Source organism: Eretmochelys imbricata, chromosome 1, assembly GCF_965152235.1.
Source record: "Eretmochelys imbricata isolate rEreImb1 chromosome 1, rEreImb1.hap1, whole genome shotgun sequence".
NCBI lineage: Eukaryota > Metazoa > Chordata > Testudines > Cheloniidae > Eretmochelys > Eretmochelys imbricata.
In genome coordinates, this window is record NC_135572.1 from 316875252 (window position 1) to 316898191 (window position 22940).

Below are 22940 nucleotides of genomic sequence, written 5' to 3' on the forward strand. Positions count from 1 at the left end.
GCCTACAATGTGCAGAAGGTCAGACTAGATGATCACAACAGTCCCTCCTTAAAGTCCATGAGTCTAACTAGAACGTAATGCATGCCTCGTTGCACAGGTACAAAGGGTATGTCTACACTGCAGCTGGGAGCGTGCCTCCTTGCCCAGTTAGAAAGACTAACACCAGCACACTCAAAGAGCAGTGTGGACATTGTGACAGTGGCACAGCTTGGGTTTGGACCAGGTGGTCAGGCAAGCTTGGACTTTGGTGGCTGCCTGAGCTGCCACCACTGCTTTAATATCCACACTGTTATTTTTAATACACTTGAGCGGAGCTAGCAAGTGTCTTTCTACCTGGTCTGGGTAGGCTTACTCCCAGCTTCAGTTTAGACATACTCCAAGGGCCTGGAGCATTCTTCAGCTAGTACTGCAGGACCTTTTTCCTGTCTGTCTCCCCCACCCCCCAACCCAGTTCCAGGCCTACCTGTTCACTCTCATCACCATGGGCCTGGATGCTGTTCCTCTGTGCAGACAGGCAGCTTCAGCTACACCCCTCAGCCCATCAGAAATGTTGCAGCAAAATGCCAGCCAGTTGTTGAATCCCATTGTTTCCCTCACTGCTACTCCTCTGTGCAGCTACTTGGCAGCAGATAGCACCTCCAAAATCATCTCAGACCTCAGCCTAATGGGTTTATTGGTTAATACAGCCATGGTTAGAAAATGACTATAACATTGTAATGATCTGTGATTGTAATACAGCTTAAATAACATCTTTTGGTCTATCATTTCTACACTAACCATGAAAATTATACCATTGTGTCTTGCAAAATCAATAAATCTGTGAGGTTAAAACAGTGGATAATATAATGCACCTTTTTGTTTCATAGAAATTGACCTCTTTCCTGAACTGAATGAAACTGAAGAATATGAGGTATTGTAAAGTGTAGTAATTTCATACATTCGTTTTCACACAAACGTTTCAAATAATATATAACACACACCACATAAATGGAGATGATCAACTGTGATAACTTGCAGAGCTGAATTTATGTACTTTTAACCATGTCACCTACACTTTGCCTACTAACGCATATCCCCTGGGAATTACTTCTACGTTCCAGATGCTTGAGCAGCTTCAAAAAAGTACAATTTTTAAAAATCCACCTGCCAAAGAAATGTTTTTTCTTTCTCCCCAAAATGTGGAATTGCCTCCCCTTCCCCAGTTACACCTGCCTCAGGCACGCTTCAGCTTTGGGCTAGTGATAGGTTTTCTATACATAAAAATGTCATGACTTTGAAGTCCAAGCCTTGCTTCTCTGTAATGCTAGAAATGGCAGTTTTATACTATTGAGAATGAGAGAGATTCTCAGCTTCCAGAAGGAACCCAGCACTCATCCAGTCCTGCATGGGCCCATGGGAGTTAAGTGATTGACCTGCTTAGGCACTTTTGTTCTTTCCACTAGATGCCTATCTGCAGCTTTGGGTGCCTAAATATCTTTGTAAATCTGGCCCCGAAATACTGGGTGAAATCCTTGGTCCGTTGAAGTCAATGGCAAAACTTCCATTCATTTCAATAGGGTGATAATTCCACCCCTTGAACATAAGTAATGACATTTTGATGTATTAACCATAATTTATAATAATGTAACCATGTTTTATACAATTTTAGATGTTTTCATAACTCCCTCTGATCTGGCATAGTTGTATTTTTGGCAACTAAGGTAGCTGGCATACAAGCAGAGGAATATGAAAGAGTCCCAGTACAATTTTTAATAGACTGTAAAATAGTTTTTGTAATGTGGCCAATACCTCTATAAAATGTGTTAGCATCAAGTGATCATTCAGAACATCTGTTTTACTGTTTGATAATATGTGCACATTATTCTCACCGAGGGGCAAATCCTAGTCAGTTAAATAGATAGAGAAATGGCCCATATCTGTCTTTCCATCTCTGTACCAATTCATCCAAACTATCAAATCTATCTATCCAATTACCCATTTGTCCAATCCATTTATCTATATTTATTTAAACTCTTTATCTAAGTATTTATATTGCACCCATCAATATGATATCAGGATGTTAGTTAATTTCAACTGTGATTTTTGCCTGATTTAGGACTGAATAAAGACTGGGGGAGTTGGCCTTGAGAAAATGGATTTTCAGAACCTAATGCAAAGCCCTAACATACATTTCTGCAGAAGTACTTTAAATTGTGTTCACTAAACAGTTAGTAAGATGCAACAGAAATTTCAGTATGTGGTATCTGAGATACTGCCTGTGAAATTGCTTTTAAGTGTCTCAGGGTCATGTTGACCTTTAAAATCCTAAATCCTAACATCCTGTTTGGAGTAACTATGAAGATTAAATTATTTGAAAGCAGATCGTAAATATTTAAAAATATCTTCTGTTTTATTGGATGGCCCTTGCAATTATCATGGACGGAAGATGACTAAGGGGGAGGCCAAAGACTAGATATCAAAAGACCTTAGAAAGACCAATTTGCACAACAGCCAGGCATACAATCATGAGTTTTGAAAGAAGGCTATAAAAGTCACCAACTCCAAATAGGGAAATGGCAAGGAAGAAGATGATGATGATCTTCTGTTATGTTGCAATGACTCTTGAACTGATATCAAAGAATATTAATGCATATCTTTGAGACACTATCAAATAAAAAACATTCTATTTTTTTTTATTATTACTGTACAACGATAGAGTAAAGTGGACAAAACACAGTGAGAGGTTTTTATCTCTCTCTAACAGTGAGTCGCAGGTAGCAGGAACACAATGTTTAAGAAGGTAGAGGGATCTGTGGTTCTTTTGTCAGTCTTACAAATTTATGGTTTCAAGAAAAAAATACGAGATGAATGTTTTTGTAGATAAAGCCATTTTATTATTAAGTTCAATAGCCATTTCATTGGTTACCTGCCATTTTATCTGTTATAATTTATGGACACAGGCAAATGTCTTGCAGCATGTACCTTGAGTTTTCCTGTTTTATCCATAAACACTCTTAGTAAACTTTGACTATGTTGTTTTCTTTCCAAAGGAGGAAGTTGAAGAGAAGGAGGCAGAGGTGGATGAAGAAATTGCAGTGATTCCTAGCACTGATAGTACTCTAAACCAAATAAGGAAAAAAGAATTCCAGGTGACTACATCTAGCTATAGCCAAGAGAAAAAGGGGACAAAATTCAATGAAGCTAAAACAAACAGATACTTAACAAGAGAGGAAGGATCACATGGAAAGGATGATGTTTTCAAAGTAGTTTTTTACCCTACTTCCCGACCTGTTATTGAAACATCAAATGAAGAAGAAGATGTTTCTTTGGAATCTCAAACTATTATTGGAATCCCCCTGCAAGTCACCGACTCCACCAAAGGTATTGATGAAGAATACATTTACATTTCTTCTGGCACTGAACCAACAAGCATATCTGCTACTGATGGTAGTGAGGAAGATATTTCATTGTCAACTTTTAAGCCTTATCAAGATGTAGACAACTCTTGGGGTTCCATTCCTACCACCTCTGCTATGCAATTTGTCACGGAGGAAGCATCCCAGGAAGACATCCTTCATTCAGGAAGTCCAGAAATAAGCAAACACGATATTGATTCACAAGGCTATGTAAAAAATATTTCAGAAGATGTAGCACCCTCAGGTGCTGAAGAATCTGCAGAGAGTACTCCTGTTGATGGAAAGTTGTGGTTTCAAAATGCCACAGATTTGACACCTAGATCTGATGTTCCATCGGATAGTGAGCTATTATTTCAGACTAGTTATACTGATGCTTATGTTGAGGAATCAAAGCCAGCTACAGTGCCCTATTCCAGTGGTCCAGTGATATCACAAGATACTTCAGATGCGGATATAGAATTGCTACATTATTCTAATTTTGCTTTCTCCCCTACTGAATTATCACCTCATTCTATCTCTTCAAGCTCTGGAGAATATGGCTCTGCTTCTGTTGCCAGTGAGGTACTCTCTCAGACAACTCAACCAGTATATAATGGTGAGATACCTCTTCAACCTTCCTACAGTAGTGAAGTGTTTCCTCTAGTCACCCCTTTGTTGTTTGACACTCAGATGCTCAACACTACCCCTGCTACATCAGGTAGTGATGTGACCTTGCATGCTACACCTGTATTTCCCAGTGTTGATGTGTCATTTGAACCCACCCTGTCTTCCTATGGTGATGTACCTTTGCTTACATTTTCCTCTGCTTCCTTCAGTAGTAAAATGTTTCACCATCTGTATACAGTTTCTCAAATGTTTCCACAAGTTACTCCAGCTGTTACAAGTGATAAGGTGTCCCTGCATGCTTCTTTGACATTGGCTGAGGGTGATACTTTAATACAGTCAAGCCTTGCTCAATATTCTGATGTGATGTCACATCAGACTACTCATGCTGCTTCAGAGACATTGATATTTGGTCATAATAGAACTCACATGTTTACTCAAGTTGAACCATCCAGCAGTGATTTAAATATGCATGCACTGTCTACAATGTCTGAACTTACTTATGCTTTGTCTAGTAATGTGGGCTCCCTCCAAACTTTTACTGTTTCTTATGACTCTGCAGAATATGTGCATGATTCTGTTGGCGTATTTCATCAGGGTCCCTTATTTAGCAGCTATAACAATGTACTGGTGCATAAGCCTTCTTCTGTAATACCACAAGCTGATACCTTGCTGCTGCCTACACACACTCTATCTAGTGATATGGATTGGTCTGAACCGTACTCTGGTAGGGAGTCCCTTTTGCCCGATACAGATGCTCTGGCCATACTTAAAGTTTCTTCATCTGATTCTGTAGGTGAATTTACATATGCAACATATGAGTTTAGTGATCTTAATCAGACACTTCACAAAAGTGATGTAATATATGGAGATGAGAAAGAACTGCAAATTTCTTCTTTCAGTGAAGTGGCTTCCCATGCTGAAAGTACAGTGATGCCTGAACTTCCTACATATGTTTCTAACAATGATGTAATTAAGCAGACTACGTCTTTGCAAGAAACCCCACTTCCTGTTTCTAGCACAAAGGGAATCCTTCCAGTCTCTCTTGCTTTTCCCTCTACTAAGATTTTTGATTATGATATTAGTAAACTTTCAGAAAATTACTTTTCCGTTCAGCCTTTGCATGTTACATCTCCAGCCTTTGGTGACACTTTGCTTAAACCTATGCTTAGTGCTGTCTCAGATCAAGCTGTCTCTGTCCCTGCTTCTAGCAAAATGTTGTCTCCTTCAACACAGCAGTACTTTTATGAGACCTCAGCTACATTAAATAATGAAGCATTACAACAAACCTCCTTTCAATCTTCTGATGATGGCACTCTGCTTAAAACAGCTGCAACTGTGCCTACTGATCCAATATTGGTTGAACGCTCCAGCGTTTATAAAGATAGTTCTACATTTGACCAAATATTCTATCAGATGGCACCAGATTCTGCTACAAATAAAACAATGTTGCATTCTACATCTGCACCTTCAGTTGCTGACATGTTTCCCCACACCTCTAGTAAGCCCACAACATCATTTCAAGGTTTAACTGGCTCTTATGGAAGTGAGGAATATGTTTTATCCAGTTTGGTTAACAATGAAGATAATCACCAGGTTGCTCCTTCATTGTACAGTAGTGATGTTTCATTCCAGTCAACCCGTTTAGAAAATACAAATGCCTTTCCCCCCAAGGCAGTGAACAGAGTGGCTACTCCTGCCTTAACAATTGACATATTACCAAATATTCCCACTCTTCTAAACAGCCATATTTCTTCAAGTGTTTCTCAAAGAAATGAGGTTCCCATTTTTTTCTCAAGTTCTACTAGTGCTGATGTTTCTGTTCATGTGCCTGCAGTTGTTTCTGATTCTCATGTATCTGCTCATCATGCCCTTCCTTTACCAAATGTGTATATTTCTGTTATGGCTGCTTCTCCCAGTGGTGAGGGCCTTAGAACCCTAACCAGGTTGCTGGTTCCCTCTCAGACATCCTCTGGGTTGTTCCCCAGTGCCAATTCTGATACTAATTTGTGGCCTCCTGTAATTGATGATGATTATGATGAGTATGATGATGGTTTACCTGTAAGTAATTGTATCACATGCACTTCCCATAGAGAAACTCAGGAAAAGGTAGTAGATGAACAGAATACACAGGTAAACAATATAAAGGATCAGAGTAACCTAATTATCAGTTCACATTCTGAGAAATCTGAAGAAGAAGAAGAAGAAAAGAAAATTACAACTGCTGCATCAGACAGTCAGATAAGTCATGGTATGGACAGACGTAATTATCCATCAATACCAACATTGGCAGCACTGATACCTAAGAAGCACAACGATCCAACTATATGGGAAAACCGTATTCAGACTCTTAGTATCCCATTGCAAAACACACCAGAGTCTAAATCTTGGGCTGTTTTTACAAGTGATGAAGAAAGTGGCTCTGGTCAAGGTACCTCAGATAGCCTTAATGATAATGAGACTTCAACAGATTTCAGTTTTCCTGACCTTAATGAGAGAGACACTGAGGGGGCAATTGAAGCAGGTAACTCAGATTTAACTCCTGGATCATCACAGTCATCAGCACCATCTGTAACTAGTGGTCACTCACCAGTATTCAACATTTCTGAGGCAGGTTAGTTGTGGATCAATTTAATGCATAACCTGTGTAGCTGTGACATTCTTCTGCCACTGAAAATGAAAAAATATCTTAACACAAATATATATGAGACTAGTGAGATTTGCTACAGATATTTCAGTGATGGAAGAACTTAATGGGGCAGTCAGTTGGATTAAGGAAATGCTGTGGAACAGGGAACATAAGCACTGAAACAGTTCTGCTGTAAATGCAACTTCTGATTACACGGAACTTCAACTGAAATATCCTGTAGTATTAAGGTCCAAATGCTGCCCTTGGGTATGTTTGTACAGTCAATGGGAATTATGCACAGAGGGCACAAAAGTGTGACTTTTTGCTCTTTAAAGGTTAAGTGGGACTTAGGCCATTTGCACAGGGGTAAATATCACCTTTTCAGAGGAAAGCTCGCTGCAAGATTCTAAAGTTCTGTATGAAAGAGTCCTAAAAGTATGTGTTTATTATGGCAATGCTTTTTATTTTGTATTCTTCAAGATGAACTGAGCAAGGTAAAAGATGTTTCAACCTAGTTCTGACTGGTTTTAGCTTGTAAAAAAAAATGTTTTTATTTTTAAAGTTTCTCATATTTTTAAATTTCAGTAACTTACAGAAATTTCCTCCTAGACTTGCTCATTCTAAAATCACTGAGGGCTAGATTCTGCTGTGCTTGCCTTGCTCTTTGTTCAGTTTTACTGAAGCCAATTAACTATTTGTGGAGTAACATTCTCAGCATAAGTATGGGTGGCAGAATTGGACCATACATTTATAAGATCTTGATAAAATGTAAAGCAAAGGCTTTAAAAAGTTCTGTTGTGAAAAACTTGAAGTGATCAAACAATTAACTTGTATTGCCTCTTTGTCACATTTGTTGAAATCTAAGTGTAAAATCAGAACCATCAATATCTGTACTTATTTGAAATATTCAAGGTTAATTGGATAATGTAGGAAAGATGTTAAATATTGAACTTCCATCACATATTTATAATCTCTGTAGAGGGCAGTGTCATCCAACTAATGGTATCTATAAAGTATGCAAAAATCTTAGGTCCGATCTTGCAAATATACAACCAGATACATTTGTTAGTAACTTTGTGCAAAAAAGCAGTCCCAGGCAGTCTGCATAGCTCAGGATGTTGTAGCATGGATAATCATGAGCCCATTTGGTCAACAGGAGTTTTACCTGAGCAAGCAATCGAGTCAGTAAATGGGTTAATTGTTTTGATGTTTCCTAAGGGAAATTATATAAAACACACATGAAATAAATGTGTTTCCTTTAAAGGTCTGCAAAAAAGAAAAGGAGAATAATTTCTAAGCACATTTTATACCAGCTAATGACATGAAGGTTATCATAAATTATTTATAGTTTTCTGTAATTAAACTTAAAATTCCTCACTTTCAATTAACAATGAAGAGCTTTGATTCTTGACAGTACTCCAAAAGGATGGTATAACATGGCTTAACTAATAATACATATTTACAATTTAGTTTCCTGTCATCACTCTCATTAAAGAACTTGCCTATGCATTAGTTTCTTCCAACAAATTATTCCCTATATTGTCTTTTAATAAAACAGCAATTAAATTGGAGGATTTCTCATATGAGCTCTCCTGCTAATCAGAAATAGCTACCTAGTTACGTCTTAATTTCAATTTAAAAACAATAACAACAAAAGAACCTTATGATATATGAACATTTGTATTAAATTTAAATGTCAAGTATTACAGTGCAATCCTCAGTAGCTACATAAGTCAAATGTTTTGTTGAGAGTTTGTGTGAGTTTAAAAATATTGTTAACTCATAGTTTGTTTAATAGTAAATCTTATTATTATTATTAATTAGTAGTAGTGATAGTATGAGATGCATTTATAAGATCTGCATCACTGAAAAATTGCTTTATCAATTAGCAATCATCTTGTCAAGCTTTCCAATAGAACCATTTATTTGAGGGGAATTTCAAGATGTCATTCATATTTTAAAATTGCTATAACAGGTTTACTATGAATTTTTAACTGGATTGTAACATCGAAGTGAAAAGGATGATGCAGGATTTACGGCTAACTGCCTCACAGATATGAAGGCATGTCCAAAATTAAGGAGGAACTAGCTTTTGGTGAAAAAGAAAATTACACAGGACCTGACCCAAAGCCCAGTAAATCCAGTGCGAGTTTTCCCATTGAGTTCTGTGGTCATTAGATCAGGCTCACAGGGCTTGATCCTATACCATTGAAATCAATAGGAGTTATGCCACTTACTGCATTGGGATTCAAATCAGGAAAATAGTGATGGTGAACATTAAGAGGCCTTTCTGATTCTCCTGTTAATGACAGCAGAGAATTGTTCATCTGTCTCACACCATACATAAATTGTAATTATTACTGCTAATGAGTGTTGCTCTTGTAGAAGAGAATGACTGATGTTTTTGTTTGAAATGTTTTTTTGAAAATCTCCCTGTATGGAGTTAGTTTGAATTTATATGCTGCCCAGGCCCAAGCAGAAGATTTTACAAAATTCATTGTTATGCGGGGCTTAAGTGTGATATTTTAGATTCTGTCCCTTAATTACCTCTATTAGCAAATGTGGTTGCTCTTGCTGCTAAACATGACAATGCATAAGCACAGGAAGAATTGAGCTTTGAGAAACTAATATGTGTCGGTATTTTAGAATAGCACCAGTTACACTGAATGTAAAAATAAATGTCTTAATTATGAGAAATAGTTGATTAATTTAAACGTAGTTACAGAGCCCAAATCCTGGCCCGGCTGGAAAAGAGGCAAATGGAACTGTAAGGTTTGGCCACTCTTCATGACCATAGGGCTGTATTCTGAAACAGTATCCAGATGAGAGTTTTCTGCTTACCACTTATGTGCCCACCAAACTTGTGCCATCTGTAGCCCTGTGCCAGGGGCGGCCCTGATATCCCAGCTGGAGAGAGAGGAGCAGCTTCTACCCTGGCTGCCAATTACCCATGGAATGGAGATTCAATGGGCTGCCTGGAGCAAAATGCCCTCCCAAAAAGGAGCTGAAGACGTAACCTAGGAAGATGAGAGGGTCCCAATGATGATAGGAACATTCTCCTGTGGAAATCAGGGGAAGGATGACGTGTAGACAGGTCCCCTGCAATCCCATATATCCACAAGTAATGCTTATTTTTGGTCAGGGTTTCTGCTGTGCACCCCACAGTAGCTTCGCAAAAACTCTGCATACACAATTTGAGAAGAGGACAGGACCTTATGAACAATGGTACCCTATACATCAGCAGCTGACCATCCCGTCGGCCCCTCGTGCACCAAGCTAAACTTTGCCTCAGAATCAGCCAGCTCAGCACAGACACAGTTATAATATGAAATTTACTTCCATTTTACCATGAACCAGAATTTGGCTCCTTGTGAAATCAGTGATCAAATAATAATATAGTTTATTTTCATAAGATTTGATTTCATAATAATCTATTCAAACTACTGTGTAAAGAGCTAGCTACTTATTTATATTGACATTTATCTTAGCTCACTTCAAATTACACTGTCTCTAAAGTTCTTTTGCCCACTTTCTTTGGTTTGGGTGGGAGGGGATAGGAATGGGCCAAAATCTGCCACATACTTTGAAGACTAAGTACAAGAAACCTGAGCTGCTTAAATGAGCACCATACAGTATAAATGCTTTCTTTTAATGGTGCACTGAGGAAGCATCTCTCTATTATAAAATACCACATGGACACTTCTGGGTCTGTATTAGTAGATTCAAATGTGAACTGTAAATTTGTAGTTTAGCTGTGCCTCATGGGCATAATGCACAGCTAAAATATAAATTATATATATATGAGGAACTCATATTAATAATATTAATATGACCCTTCTAGTGAATTTAGTAGGATTTAGCATTTGGAATGACTGAGATGGTGGCAAAGAACTACTTTATAGGGCTGAAGGGATGCATTCTTTTCACTCCCCTAATTTAAATCACTAAAGTATGGTGCATTTTTAAGCTGCCTTGTAATTAAAATATATGATCATGTTATACCCTGGGAGTACCTCCAGAGTCAAATAAGTGCACTTTGCTCAGCGGCCACATCCTGATCGCTCATGCATATACATAGTTCCAGTTAAAATCTTGAGTGCATCCCATATCTTATTCACCAGAAATTTGGGCCCTGATTTTTAGAAACAGCCTCCAATACTGTGAGTGCAATTCTGCGCCTGCAGTTGTGACCACAACTGATAGCATTTGCATATTTACAGGAAATGATTTACAGAAAGTGAGTTATTTAGATGTTTAAATGCTATAAACAAAAAATAGGAACAAAATTGTGCCATGCAAAATTGGGAACTAAGCTGAGGTCTTTATAAAAAAGAGGCCCCTGAGCTCAAGAAACTGATAGTAACCTGCTAATTGCCTTACCATTGACATATTTTAATCACTTTGCTAATGCGGATAGCTTTCAGAGGACAATTCATTCAATGTTTGGCCTTTGCAGATTCCATTTGTTATTCTGTAGGGTTGGGGTCAAAATGGAGATTACATTCTACAGAAAAAATTGAGATTTCAAAATTTTGTTTTATCTGAAACTAAATGAAAAAACCAATATTTTGAACCTTTTTTGCTAAATGAAATTTCAAAAGAACTACATGTTCTCTCAACTGAAGTGATTCATTTAGTAGATGTTTGTGAAATTCATGTATTATTTGTACTTTATATTTTCTAAATGGGTGCTGTTTTTGTAGTTTTATTGTATAGATTCTACCAGTCTTGATTTTAGTGGGACTACTCAAGAAGTAAGGATGAGAAAATATGACTTATAATGATAGATTCAAGGAGCTCAATCTATTCAGCTTAGCAAACTTGATTATTGTCTCTAAGTATGTGCATGGGGAACAAATGTTGAATAATGGGTGCTTCAATTTAGGAGCGAAAGATATAAAAATTAGAAAGGCCAAGGCACAAAAAGAGGTGAAACTAGCCAGAGACATAAAGGATAACTAGAAAGCATTCTACAAATACATTAGAGCAAAAGGAAGACCAAGGACAAGATAGGCCCATTATTCAATGAGGCGGGGAAAACAATAACAGAAAATGTGGAAAGGCAGAAGTGCTAAATGACTTTTTTGTTTCAGTTTTCACCAAAAAGGTTAGTAACAACTGGACATCTAACATAGTGAATGGCAGTGAAAATGAGGTAGGATCGGAGGCTAAAATGGGGAAAGAACGAGGTAAAAATTACATAAACAAGTTAGAGGTCTTCAAGTCACCTTATGAAATACATTCTAGAACAGTGGTTCTCAAAGCCGGTCCGCCACTTGTTCAGGGAAAGTCCCTGGCAGGCCGGACCGGTTTGTTTACCTGCTGCGTTCACAGGTTCGGCCGATCGCGGCTCCCATGGTTCACCACTCCAGGCCAATGGGGGCTGCGGGTAGGGCAGCCAGCACGTCCCTTGGCCCACGCCGCTTCCCGCAGCCCCCATTGACCTGGAGCAGCGGACCAAGGCCAGTGGGAGCCGCAATCGGCCAAACCTGTGGACGCAGCAGGTAAACAAACTGGTCCGGCCCGCCAGGGGCTTTCCCTGAACACGTGGCGGACCGGCTTTGAGAACCACTCTTCTAGAATACTCCAGGAGCTGACAGAGAAGATATCTGAGCCATTAGTGATTGTCTTTGAAAAGTCATGGAAAGATTCCAGAAGACTGGAAAAGGGCAAATATAGTGCTAATCTATAAAAAGGGAAATAAGGACAACCCAGAGAATTATAGACCAGTCAGCTTAACTTCAATATCCAGAAAGATAATGGAGCGAATAATTAAGCAATCAATTTGCAAACACCTAGAAGATCATAAGGTGATAAGTAACGAGTCAGCATGAATTTATCAAGACCAAATCATGTCAAACTCAACCTAAAAGCTTTCTTTCATGGGGTAACAAGCCTTGTGAATAGGGGGAAAGCAGTAGCTGTGATATATCTTGACTTTAGTAAGGCATTTGATAATGTCTTGCATGAGCTTCTCATAAACAAACTAGGAAAATTTAATCTAGATCGAGCTACTGTAAAATGGGTGCATAACTGGTTGGAAAACTGTTCCCAGAGAGCAGTTATCAGTGGTTCACAGTCAAGCTGGAAGAGCATATCGAGTGGGGTCCTGCAAGAATCGGTTCTGGCTCTAGTTCTGTTCAATATCTTCATCAAGATAATGGAATAGAGAGTACACTTACAAAGTTTGTGGATGATACCAAGATAGGAGGGGTTGCAAGTGCTTTGGAGGGTAGAATTAAAATTAAAAATGATCTGGACAAACTGGAGAAATGGTCTGAAGTAAACAGGATGAAATTCAATAAGGACAAATGCAAAGTACTCCACTTAGGAAGGGACAATAAGTTGCACACATACAAAATGGGAAATGACTGCCTAGGAAGGAGTACTGCAGACAGGCCTCTGGGTGGTCATAGTGTATCACAAGCTAAATATGAGTCAACAGTGTAATACTGTTGCAAAAAAAGCAAACATCATTCTGGGATGTATTAGCAGGAGTGTTGTTAGCAAGACATGAGAAATAATTCTTCCACTCTACTCTGCACTGATTAGGCCTCAACTGGAGTATTATGTCCAGTTCTGGGTACCACATTTCAGGAAAGATGTGGACAAATTGGAGAGAGTCCAGAGAAGAGCAACAAAAATAATTAAAGTTCTAGAAAACATGACCTAAGAAGGAAGATTGAAAAAATTGGGTTTGTTTCGTCTGGAGACAAAAAGATTGAGAAAGGACATGATAAAAGTTTCCAAGTACAGAAAGGTTGTTACAAGGAGGAGGGAGGTAAATTGTTCTCATTAACCTCTGAGGATAGGATAAGAAGCAATGGGCTGAAATTGCAGCAAGAGCAGTTTAGGTTGGACATTAGGAAAAACTTCCTAACTGTCAGGGTGGTTAAGCACTGAATTAAATGGCCTAGGGAGGTTGTGGAATCTCCATCATTGGAGATTTTAAAGAGCAAGTTAAACAAACACCTCTCAGGGATGGTCTAGATAATACTTAGTCCTGCCATGAGTAAAGGGACCTGGACTAGATGACCTCTCGAGGTCCTTTCTAGTCCTATGATTCTAGGATTCTATAATACAATCCAATGGCTGGAAGACGAAGCTCAACAAATTTAGACTAAAAATAGGATGTAAATTTTTAATGCTGAGAGAATTAAGCTTTGGAACAATTTACCAAGGATTGTGGTGGATTCTCCATGACTGACAATTTTTAAATTGAAATTGGATGTTTTTCTAAAAAGTACGCTCTAAGAATTATTTGGGGGAAGTTCAATGGCCTGTGTTATACAGAGAGTCGGAGTAGGTGATCACAATGGCTCTTTGTGGCCTTTAAATCTATTGAAATTTTGAAATGTTTCAATTTTGATCTTTTTAATTTTTTCAATCTATTTTTAAAATAAAATTAAAAAATGTAAACAACAAGATGTTTTGAAATGGAAAATCAGAACGTTCTGTTCCAACGATGTTGACATATTTTCCCCCAAGTTGAAACAAAATTCTGTCAAAATCATAAAGCATTTTGCAAAAAGTTACAGATTTGATGAAACACCATTTTTCAGTGGAAAACTGTTTCATAGACAAATTTCCAAGCAGCTCTAGTATCGTGCATTTCAGAAAGTAGCTCCTGACGTCCTTACTAGGACAAAAATCCCATTAACCCTCCATCTAAGGGCAGTTTTGTTCAAGTAGAACTGTAGAATTACTCCCTTAGGCCCAAAACCTGCAATTGACTCCACAAAGACAGATTCCTGCCCCCATTGACTTGGGGTTCTGCATGGGCACAGGGGTCTGCCCATGCACTGCTCTTTGAAATATTGGGGCTTTAATTCCAACAACTGTGAAATACCTTTTCATTTGCAGTGATGATAATGTAAAGATCATAGACATTGATATGGGTGAACGACGTTCTCTAGAAAAACTGTCATTTGGGACAAAACCCACAATCCTAACTATTGTGAGACATCCCATTGACTTCAAGTTTAACAGTCAACCTGAGAAAGGGTTGCAGGGCCAATCCCTTTCGTATGTTCTTTTATTTTAATAAAATACTAAAAATGTATTTTGAAATCCTAATGCACTCCTGGGCCTGAGCATTTCAGGCATCTGGTAATACAAGGCTAATAGAAACTTGTCAGATCCATAACATACAATATATATACAATAATTTGATTCTCTGTAAAAAGCCAAGTAAGGAGTGAAATTTGGCTCAATTGAATTGACTTCAGTGGAAGCAGGATTTCTCTCATGAATCGCTAGACCAAATTTACAGAACTGACAAAATATTAAAATATTGCAATTTCAGTTGCAATTTAGCAGTCATGTAGCTATTTGCTATGTTAAGAACATTGTCCATTTATATTTATTGATCAAAAGAACAATGTTTTGCATTACATGAGTAAAAATATAATATGAAAGCTATCTTTAAACACTTCAATATTATATACTCAGATCCCTTGAAGCACTGAGTGTCGGCTAATTGAAATTTAAAATGAAACATTTTCTTCTTGAAATTATATTTTAACAACAATCTACATTTTTACAAAGAAGTTCTACGCTGCTGGGATGCTGTGTTGCATAAACTCTGATACTTTGCTATACTTTCTGTCTGCTTATTTTCTTTAAACTGGTTTGCAAATATGTATGTTTTCTGCTACACAGTAAAAATTAGAACGGTAAGTGACATTACCTAAGGCTCTTATAAACACATTCAGTTATGCTGTGCTTTTTGTTGACATTTAAATATGGATTATTTCAATTTTCTCTGACTACAGAGGCAAGTAATAGTAGCCATGAGTCTCGTATTGGTCTAGCTGAGAGTCTGGAATCAGAGAAGAAGACAGTTATACCACTTGTGGTCGTATCAGCTCTGACTTTTATCTGTCTAGTGATTCTTGTGGGTATTCTCATATACTGGAGGTAAGTTATTTATTTTTGCAGTTCTACAAAGCGTAGATTTTGTCCTGATTAGAAAAATGTAATTGGCATTACTGAAGATTTGCAAGAGATCAGACTGGATCCTGACTTTCTAACAGATATTATTATTATTATTATAGTTATTTATTTGTATTGCAGTAATACCCATTTCTGGTAAGCTATTAAAATGTTCACTTGCATATCAAGAGATTTTAAAAAACAAATAATTGATGTGATTGTTTGTTTACCTTTAGGAATTAAGTGATATAGGAAAAACAAAATTAAACATCACAGCTTCCTTTTCCAGATGTACCAGAAATGTATCTGTAGGGGATTTATAAATTTAGTACCCGATCCTGGAGTTCTTGATGTCAGTGGGAACTTTGTAAAGGACTGCGGGATTAGCTCTTAACTCCTATTAAAATGCAGTGAAGCTAAGTGTATAGTAATATATTTATTTTTTTACATGGCTATTTTTTTCCGTTTTTTAAAATTATTTACGGAGCACCATCAGCATGGAAGGAGATGTACAAAGCAGAGGAAGTTACAGGTCCTAACCTAAGGGTCTTCCATGCAAGCACAGATCCTACATTAGGCCAACAGTACAACAGGTGACCAGGGCTGGAACCTTTTCTCTTTCTCTAGCACACACAGTTCCACTGTCCCATATGAAGTGGAAGGGTTAGCAGATGCTGGGTCTGCACTTTGTGCTCCTCTGGCCCAGTGGGGATTCCACAGAAAACAAGAGTCATAACTAGGGGATTCTCTAATAGCCAGAGGCAGGGCTAGTCTATTAGAGTTCCTGAGCAGGAATGTTTTGGAGTCCCTCTTACCCCGCACCTCTTAAAGATATGAATTGCATCATTTTCACAAACCAAAATAAAAGCCAACATAACACATACTAATGCACTTGTTAAAAAGTCCATGTTAAATTACATTAATGGTATTTTGGGGGTAATACTAAATCAGGGGCCCCTTGAGCTGCTTAGGGCCCTAAGCAATTGCTTAGTCTGCTTATGCTTAGCTCCACCACCTTGAAGCATGGCTCCATTGTACACAAGGTTTTCTGTGGGCCAAAGTGAGTGAGGAGACAGAGGTCTTCAGGAGGATAGCCCTGCCCTCCCGTGGATCCCCCAAGATCCATGCAGAATGCAGGTAGTCCTCTAGTTCCAGAGGCTCCATGGCCTATTCCCTGGGACAATTAGGGAGAAATTCCCTTGCAGAGATTTCCTCCCCTAAAGCCTCCTGTTATACTGTGGTTCTGAGCTGTCTGATCCCAGTTATGAATAGTGTCCTGTCATGGACTCACAGGATTAACGCTATGCCCCCCAGCTTTTGAACAGTCTCTTGGAGGAACTTTTCAATGTGCCAGACACCTAAGGAGTCTCACTCTTCCTTCAAGGTAGGCCATGCAGCCTCAACACCTTCCAAGACTAATCCTCTGGGGCTTCAGCACTCCTGCTTCACGCCATGAGCTCTGCTCAGCGAATCCAACTGAGATAGACCCCTGGTTCGAGATTCTTCAGGAACTAATGCACCTCACCCAGTGACACTGAAGCAATGTTTTCAAAAGAGCAGGGTTTATTAGTCATCTGGAGTGTAGTAGCATTAACAGTCCTTAGGTTAGCATAGAGCAGAAGTCCCCAAAGTGTGGGGTGCAGAGGAACCTTCGGGGTTGGGGGAGGACACGGCAGGGACCAGGCCAGAGCCCATGGGGGCGGGGACAGAGTGCCACTCAGCCCCTCCCTGTCCCCAGCTCTGTTCCGGCCCTGTCCCCAGCTGCGTCCCTGGCTCCTGGCACTGTCGCTAGCCTCAGCGCAGCTCTGCTGCCGGCCCTGCACCAGCCAGCCGCTGCTGCTGGCCATGGCTCCATTCCCGTCCTGGGGCTAAGGCTGAGAGAGGAGATGCACTTGGCCACAGGTGAGGCTGCCAGCCCCCACCGCAGCCCACCTGCAGCTCTGCTCCTACCCCCAGCTTTGGCTTCTGGCTGCCGTGCTCCCGGTTCCAGACCCACCCCCATCTGCAGCCCCAGCCTCAGCCCCCTTACCACTGTCTGTATGTCCAGTCCTCTCCCCGCCCCCGCTCCAGAGCCGCAGCCCCACTCCCAGTTCCAGGGAGGTGGGGGTGTGTGGACAGGGACAAGGGGGGGCGTGACCCTCAAAAGTCTGGGGACCACTGGCATAGAGAAATAAAGGTTAATGCCTAGTCCATTCTGGTCAGCCCAGAGCAATTCACCAACCTGTAGTGAACTCTATTTTCAGACTCTGTGTCTCTCTCTGATATCCTTCCTTTGTCAGTTCGCAGGTGAGAGAGCTCAAGCTTCTTTCAGAGCCCACACTTATTTAATTTACACCTCTCTTACACCTCTCAGTCCTTTGTTCTTGAGCTGGGGTCTCTGCTCAGCTTCGCTACTGATAGCTTTAATGTATGAGTCATTGGAGCGTCTGTTGTCTCTCTGCGCCTTGTTGGCCTGGGTCAGTTTCAACCAGTTCCTTAATGACTCAGTTCATTGCACCCAGACAGGGAGATGACACACAGACCTATGTCTTTTTGCCTGTCCTGAGAGTAAACTTAATCATTTTCCCAATCACTGGTTACCAATGCAAAGTATAGGGGGAAACTGAGGCACACACAGATTTAATAAAAATATGACAGAAAATTCCCAGTTTGTCATAGGCCCTATTCTGCTAGGTCCAAGCAAATATATAACATGACACAGGAGTAGAGCTGTGTAAAAAATGTAAACAGTTTTTTGGAAAAAAATCACTAAAAAAGTTTGAATTTTTTGAAAAATTCAAGCGATTCTCAAAGCTGGTCAGAAAACAGCACACACAAAAAAATCCTTAAAAATTTTTGTTGAAATTTTAAAAAAAACTTGAGCATTTTTTTTTTACCAACTTTACACAGAAGATAAAGATGTGAGCAAATAGAGATATTGGGCCAGTTCGGCCAGCCTGGGCCATTGTGTCTGGGGATGGCAATCCATCCCCAGGGGAAGGAAGTCAGTATTTACACCACCACCTTTCCCTCGAGGGTTTGACTGGCGGAGCATAATTCTTGATTCCAATAGGACCTCATGGTTGCCCTGCCAGTGTGTCTCCTGGCCCTCCCTGGCCAGTACCAGCCATTCTGAGCTTTCTAGCAGAGGGGGACCTAGAGGCACTGCACATCATTCTAAACCCACCCTCTGTCAGATGGATTTTCTGCCACCAAAGAACTTTCTCTGTCAGTGTAGCTCAGGATTGAATCTGCCCATTATGTCTTTTGGAGGGTGGGTCAGCTTTTTCTTTATCTTGTATTATCATTGATATGCACCTGGGAAAAGGAAGTCTAAAGGGAGGGACTGAAGTGGAGTGAAGATAGATGTTAGCGGTACAAAGGAGAAGGAGGGCATTCCATGGCTGATATATTATCATGCATGCATCCGATGAAGTAAGCTGTAGCTCACGAAAGCTTATGCTCAAATAAATTGGTTAGTCTCCAAGGTGCCACAAGTACTCTTTTTATATTATCTGTGTTACTGTCTTTTAAATAATGTGAATCCATGGAAATTTAAACAATTGGGGATAAATTCAGAAGTGATGTAAATAATAAATGTAAGGTACATGTGGGTCCAAATCTGCACAAATGAATGCAAATGGCTGTAAGTTACATATCAAGGATATGGGAGGGTGGAGTTGTAACAACAGCCAACAGAGAATATAAGGTGTAAGGTAAAGCACAGGGGACCTGCTACATTTTACACCTCTCTACATTCTCCTGTTGGTTCTTTTCCTATAGCCACCCTCTTCCACTTATTATGCATGTGAGTTACATCTAGTTTCACTCATGTGCACACCACTAGTTAAGCCATTTCTAAAATGTCCTGATAAAGGTATAAAGTGATAGTGTTATATTCTAATAGACTGTCATGTCAAAATATCACTCAACAAAGAAGCTGCATGACAAGTGTAAAACAAATACAAAATGAATAAATTCAGGAATAATGACACACTAGTATTATCTATCTATCTATCTATCTGTCTATCTGTCTATCTATCTATCTATCTCATATATGTATCTGGCCTCTATCATTGTAGTATCTCAGCATCTCACAGTCTTTAATAGACTGTGCCTCACAACGACACAGTGAGGTAGGGAAGTGCTATTGTTCCCATTTTACAGATAGGGAACTGAGGGACTACGTGACTTGCTTGAGGTCCCACAGGAACTATGTGGTGTAGCAGGGAATTGAACCCAAGTCTCCCAAGCTACTATGGTAACTAGCAGTCCAGCCTTTGACAGTATTAGAGCTGGTGTATGAAAAATGATGTTTTTAAAATATTTCATCTTCAGAGTGAGTCTTGGAAAGGAATCAGTTAATGTCCAGAAGAATTGCACAACTCATTTCTTAGATTACTTCTAGTCAGTTGATTATGAATTCTACCATGGGGATTTATGGTTAACTCTCCTTCATTTTACTGACAGGCTTCTCTTAGTTTCACATTGTCCAACATGAATGTTCATATTCATCTTCAAAAGGCTTTATTTTTAAAGCTAAATGGTATTCGAAATCTTTCCTGTTTACAAAAGAAAACAATGCCATACACTTTAAGACCCGGATTGCATGGTGTAGTTTTAGTAATCCTACACATGTTATGAGCTTGTTCTTGTCAAATGACATTGTGTTCATTTGGTATTCTTTCTCAGAGAATGCACAATTTTGAAACCCAGTCTTTCAAAATATAGCAAAGATCCCGTTAGCAGTAATATCTTCTAGATGTTTAATTTAATCCTTTGTGTATTTCCCATGTATTACAAAATAAAATATGGAGCTCTTTTTTGTTAATCTTCAAGAGAAAATTTTGTTGACCTTATGCTGAAGCCAGTAACGTATTTTCTATGTTTTTAAAAGGAATGAAATCTAAATATCATGTACTGTAATTTGGACTTTGTGGCCTGATTTTCAAAGGTGCTGAGCACCCACAGATCTTTTTAAAGTCAATGGAAAATTAGGACATTAACTTTATAGGACAATTTTATTTTCTTTATACTTGCAAAATGTTCTATAGGAAGAACTGAATAATACAACTGAATCCCTAACAGAGCAATTCTCGTGCTCAGCTTTAGTTGGTTTTAAGCTGATAGTTGATACCCAATATGAGCCTTTTTTGTTTTTTGTGGGCCAAATTGCTCATCAAATACTTAAACTTGCAAGAAACTTATCTCTGTATGCTTATTTACAACAGTGTTCACAAAAAATGATAGTCCAGCTACCCAGTGGAGGTCTTTGGTTTGAAGATGAGTCAAAAAGAATCATCCCTGGCAAAGCTGACAAATGCCTGTTTGTCAGATTCATGGAAAAATGCAGAAATTATTTTGCTCTCCCCTCAAATTGTTTGTAAAAACAAACAGCAGTTGTGGCCAGCAGAAAACTAACTTAGCTGTTTAACTCTGTTCTTAGTAAAGAATTCTTGAACTTCCACCTGGAGAAATTCACAACAACTCTTGACTATTTCATGAGACAGAGGTTCACTCTTTTCATGATGAAAAGTTGTCTTGACTGGCAGAAATGGCAACTTTTTAATTTTGATGTTTTCTAATATTTTTTATTCAGATTCCATATATGAAATAAAAATGTATAATTTTGCCCCCTCTAGTTTGGTCGTTCAAGGCCTCTTGTAACTCAGGCAATGAGTTTCCAGTCAATATCATTGTCTTTTCGACAGTCTAGGTTTACAGTGAAGTAGACAAAGAGATCCTTTTATTTATTTCACAGCCTTATCCCTTTGGATACATCGTTTTGTACAGCCTTTGGGAGGATTTTTCATCCAAAAATAGAATACATGAAACCAAGAAAACAGATAGAAGATTCAGAGCCTCACTGGGAATGCTTGAATCTGCTGGTTCTGTTGATTTCATGTCTGATGCTCTGGGCCCAAATTTCATTATTGATGGCTTTCTACTTTGGTGAATGGAATTTGTATTTTAAGGTCACTGGGTGAAAAAAAATCCCAGTTCTGAAAAATGAAAGTTTCCCTATCCTATACTAGCAGCAAATTACATCACCATCCTTGCCAGCTGAGCTGCACTGACCAGCTGTTGGAGGTTAGAGCCAAGGCTCTATCTGCTCCCTGCCCTCAGCAGAAGGGAAGGAATAATAGGCACACAGCACCTACTTATTCCTGCATGCCCAGAGCCAAGGTCTGTGCACATCTACAGAGGGGTGAAAGGGTGGGTGGAGGGGTTGTTACTCCCCCGTAAGCCCCTGTTAAAGAGTCCAAGTCACAGTCTTGCCCTAAACTGTTCTTTTTAAACTATTCACTCAGCTCTAGTTTCTTCAGGGCAGTTTAATGTGCTGCAGCTTTGTCTTACGCTCCTGCTATAGCCTCTTTTAATTATTGCAACATCTTTAATACTGTCTTGGGTTTTAACTAAATGTGCTAAGAAGTGCAATGTCTGAATTATGAATTACACAGTTTTAGGTATGGGATCAAAATACTGAGGTAAAAAGGTGTAAATTAAATAATGAGGTTAACATTGATTGATGGGACTTTTGCCTGCAAGTTTAAAACAGTCATCACTTTTTTCATTAAAGATGAGTGATAATCAGGAGGTGACATGGCTATCAACACTTAGCTTAGTCATGAAGGCTTTCACTGCTGATGCAGAGCAGATGGAATACTTAGTCTGAATCTTGTTCTAGATTAAGTAGGATGCTTTGAATTTTTTCTCCCAGATGTTTTAGGGTATAATTTACTTGAGGCTACAAGGGATAATTAACACACAGTATGTTACTAGAATGCTTTAAAGCATGTTTTAGATGTGAAAATCATTACACAAATCTTTTCCAATTTAAACTTTTTCATGCAGAAATGTGACAAAACACTGTAATGTGACTGTATACACTTAATGGAACAAGATCTTTAGAAACAATGGCGTCAAGCTTTTTAGATTTTCCTTTTGTTATTTTTATTTATTCATGTATTTTAAATAAGCACACCCTGTTAAAATGCACAATGCACTGAGTATCAGGCCAGGATGTTTAAAAATAACTAGTGATTTTTGGTGCCTTATTTTTGGAGTGTCCTCCTGGAGACATCTTAAATGAGCCTGATTTGCAGCAGGTGCTGAGCACCAACACTTGGGCCTGGGAGCAGCCTACCTGACACACCGTCTATCTCACTGTGATAAACAGATGGAGTTGCAGTCAATGAGGGCACTGGTGCTAGATCTCTCTCAATACAGTATATTAAAGCAGAGGTGGCTGCCAGGGTGTTCTCCAGCAGGCTCTGGGATGCCCTCTTGATTCTGATTCAAAATAGCTAAGATCTTCTTCCATTAAGTTGACTGTCAGGTCACACTGCAGCACCCACATTTTTTACCCAGCCTCTGAAGAAAGATAGTGGATTGAGTTA

General features: G+C 39.1%; 1 protein-coding gene across 3 annotated transcripts in view; it reads left to right on the forward strand.

Moving 5' to 3' along the window:
• PTPRZ1 (protein tyrosine phosphatase receptor type Z1) overlaps positions 1-22940 on the forward strand; it is a 98602-nt gene that overhangs the window by 45209 nt on the left and 30453 nt on the right. For 2 of the 3 annotated variants that reach the window (XM_077807833.1, XM_077807834.1), the window contains exons 9-11: positions 867-910; positions 3033-6612; positions 15402-15546. In XM_077807833.1, the coding sequence (XP_077663959.1) occupies positions 867-910; positions 3033-6612; positions 15402-15546 (3769 nt within the window). The remainder of the gene's footprint in view (positions 1-866; positions 911-3032; positions 6613-15401; positions 15547-22940) is intronic. The other variant, XM_077807835.1, reaches the window with a different exon arrangement.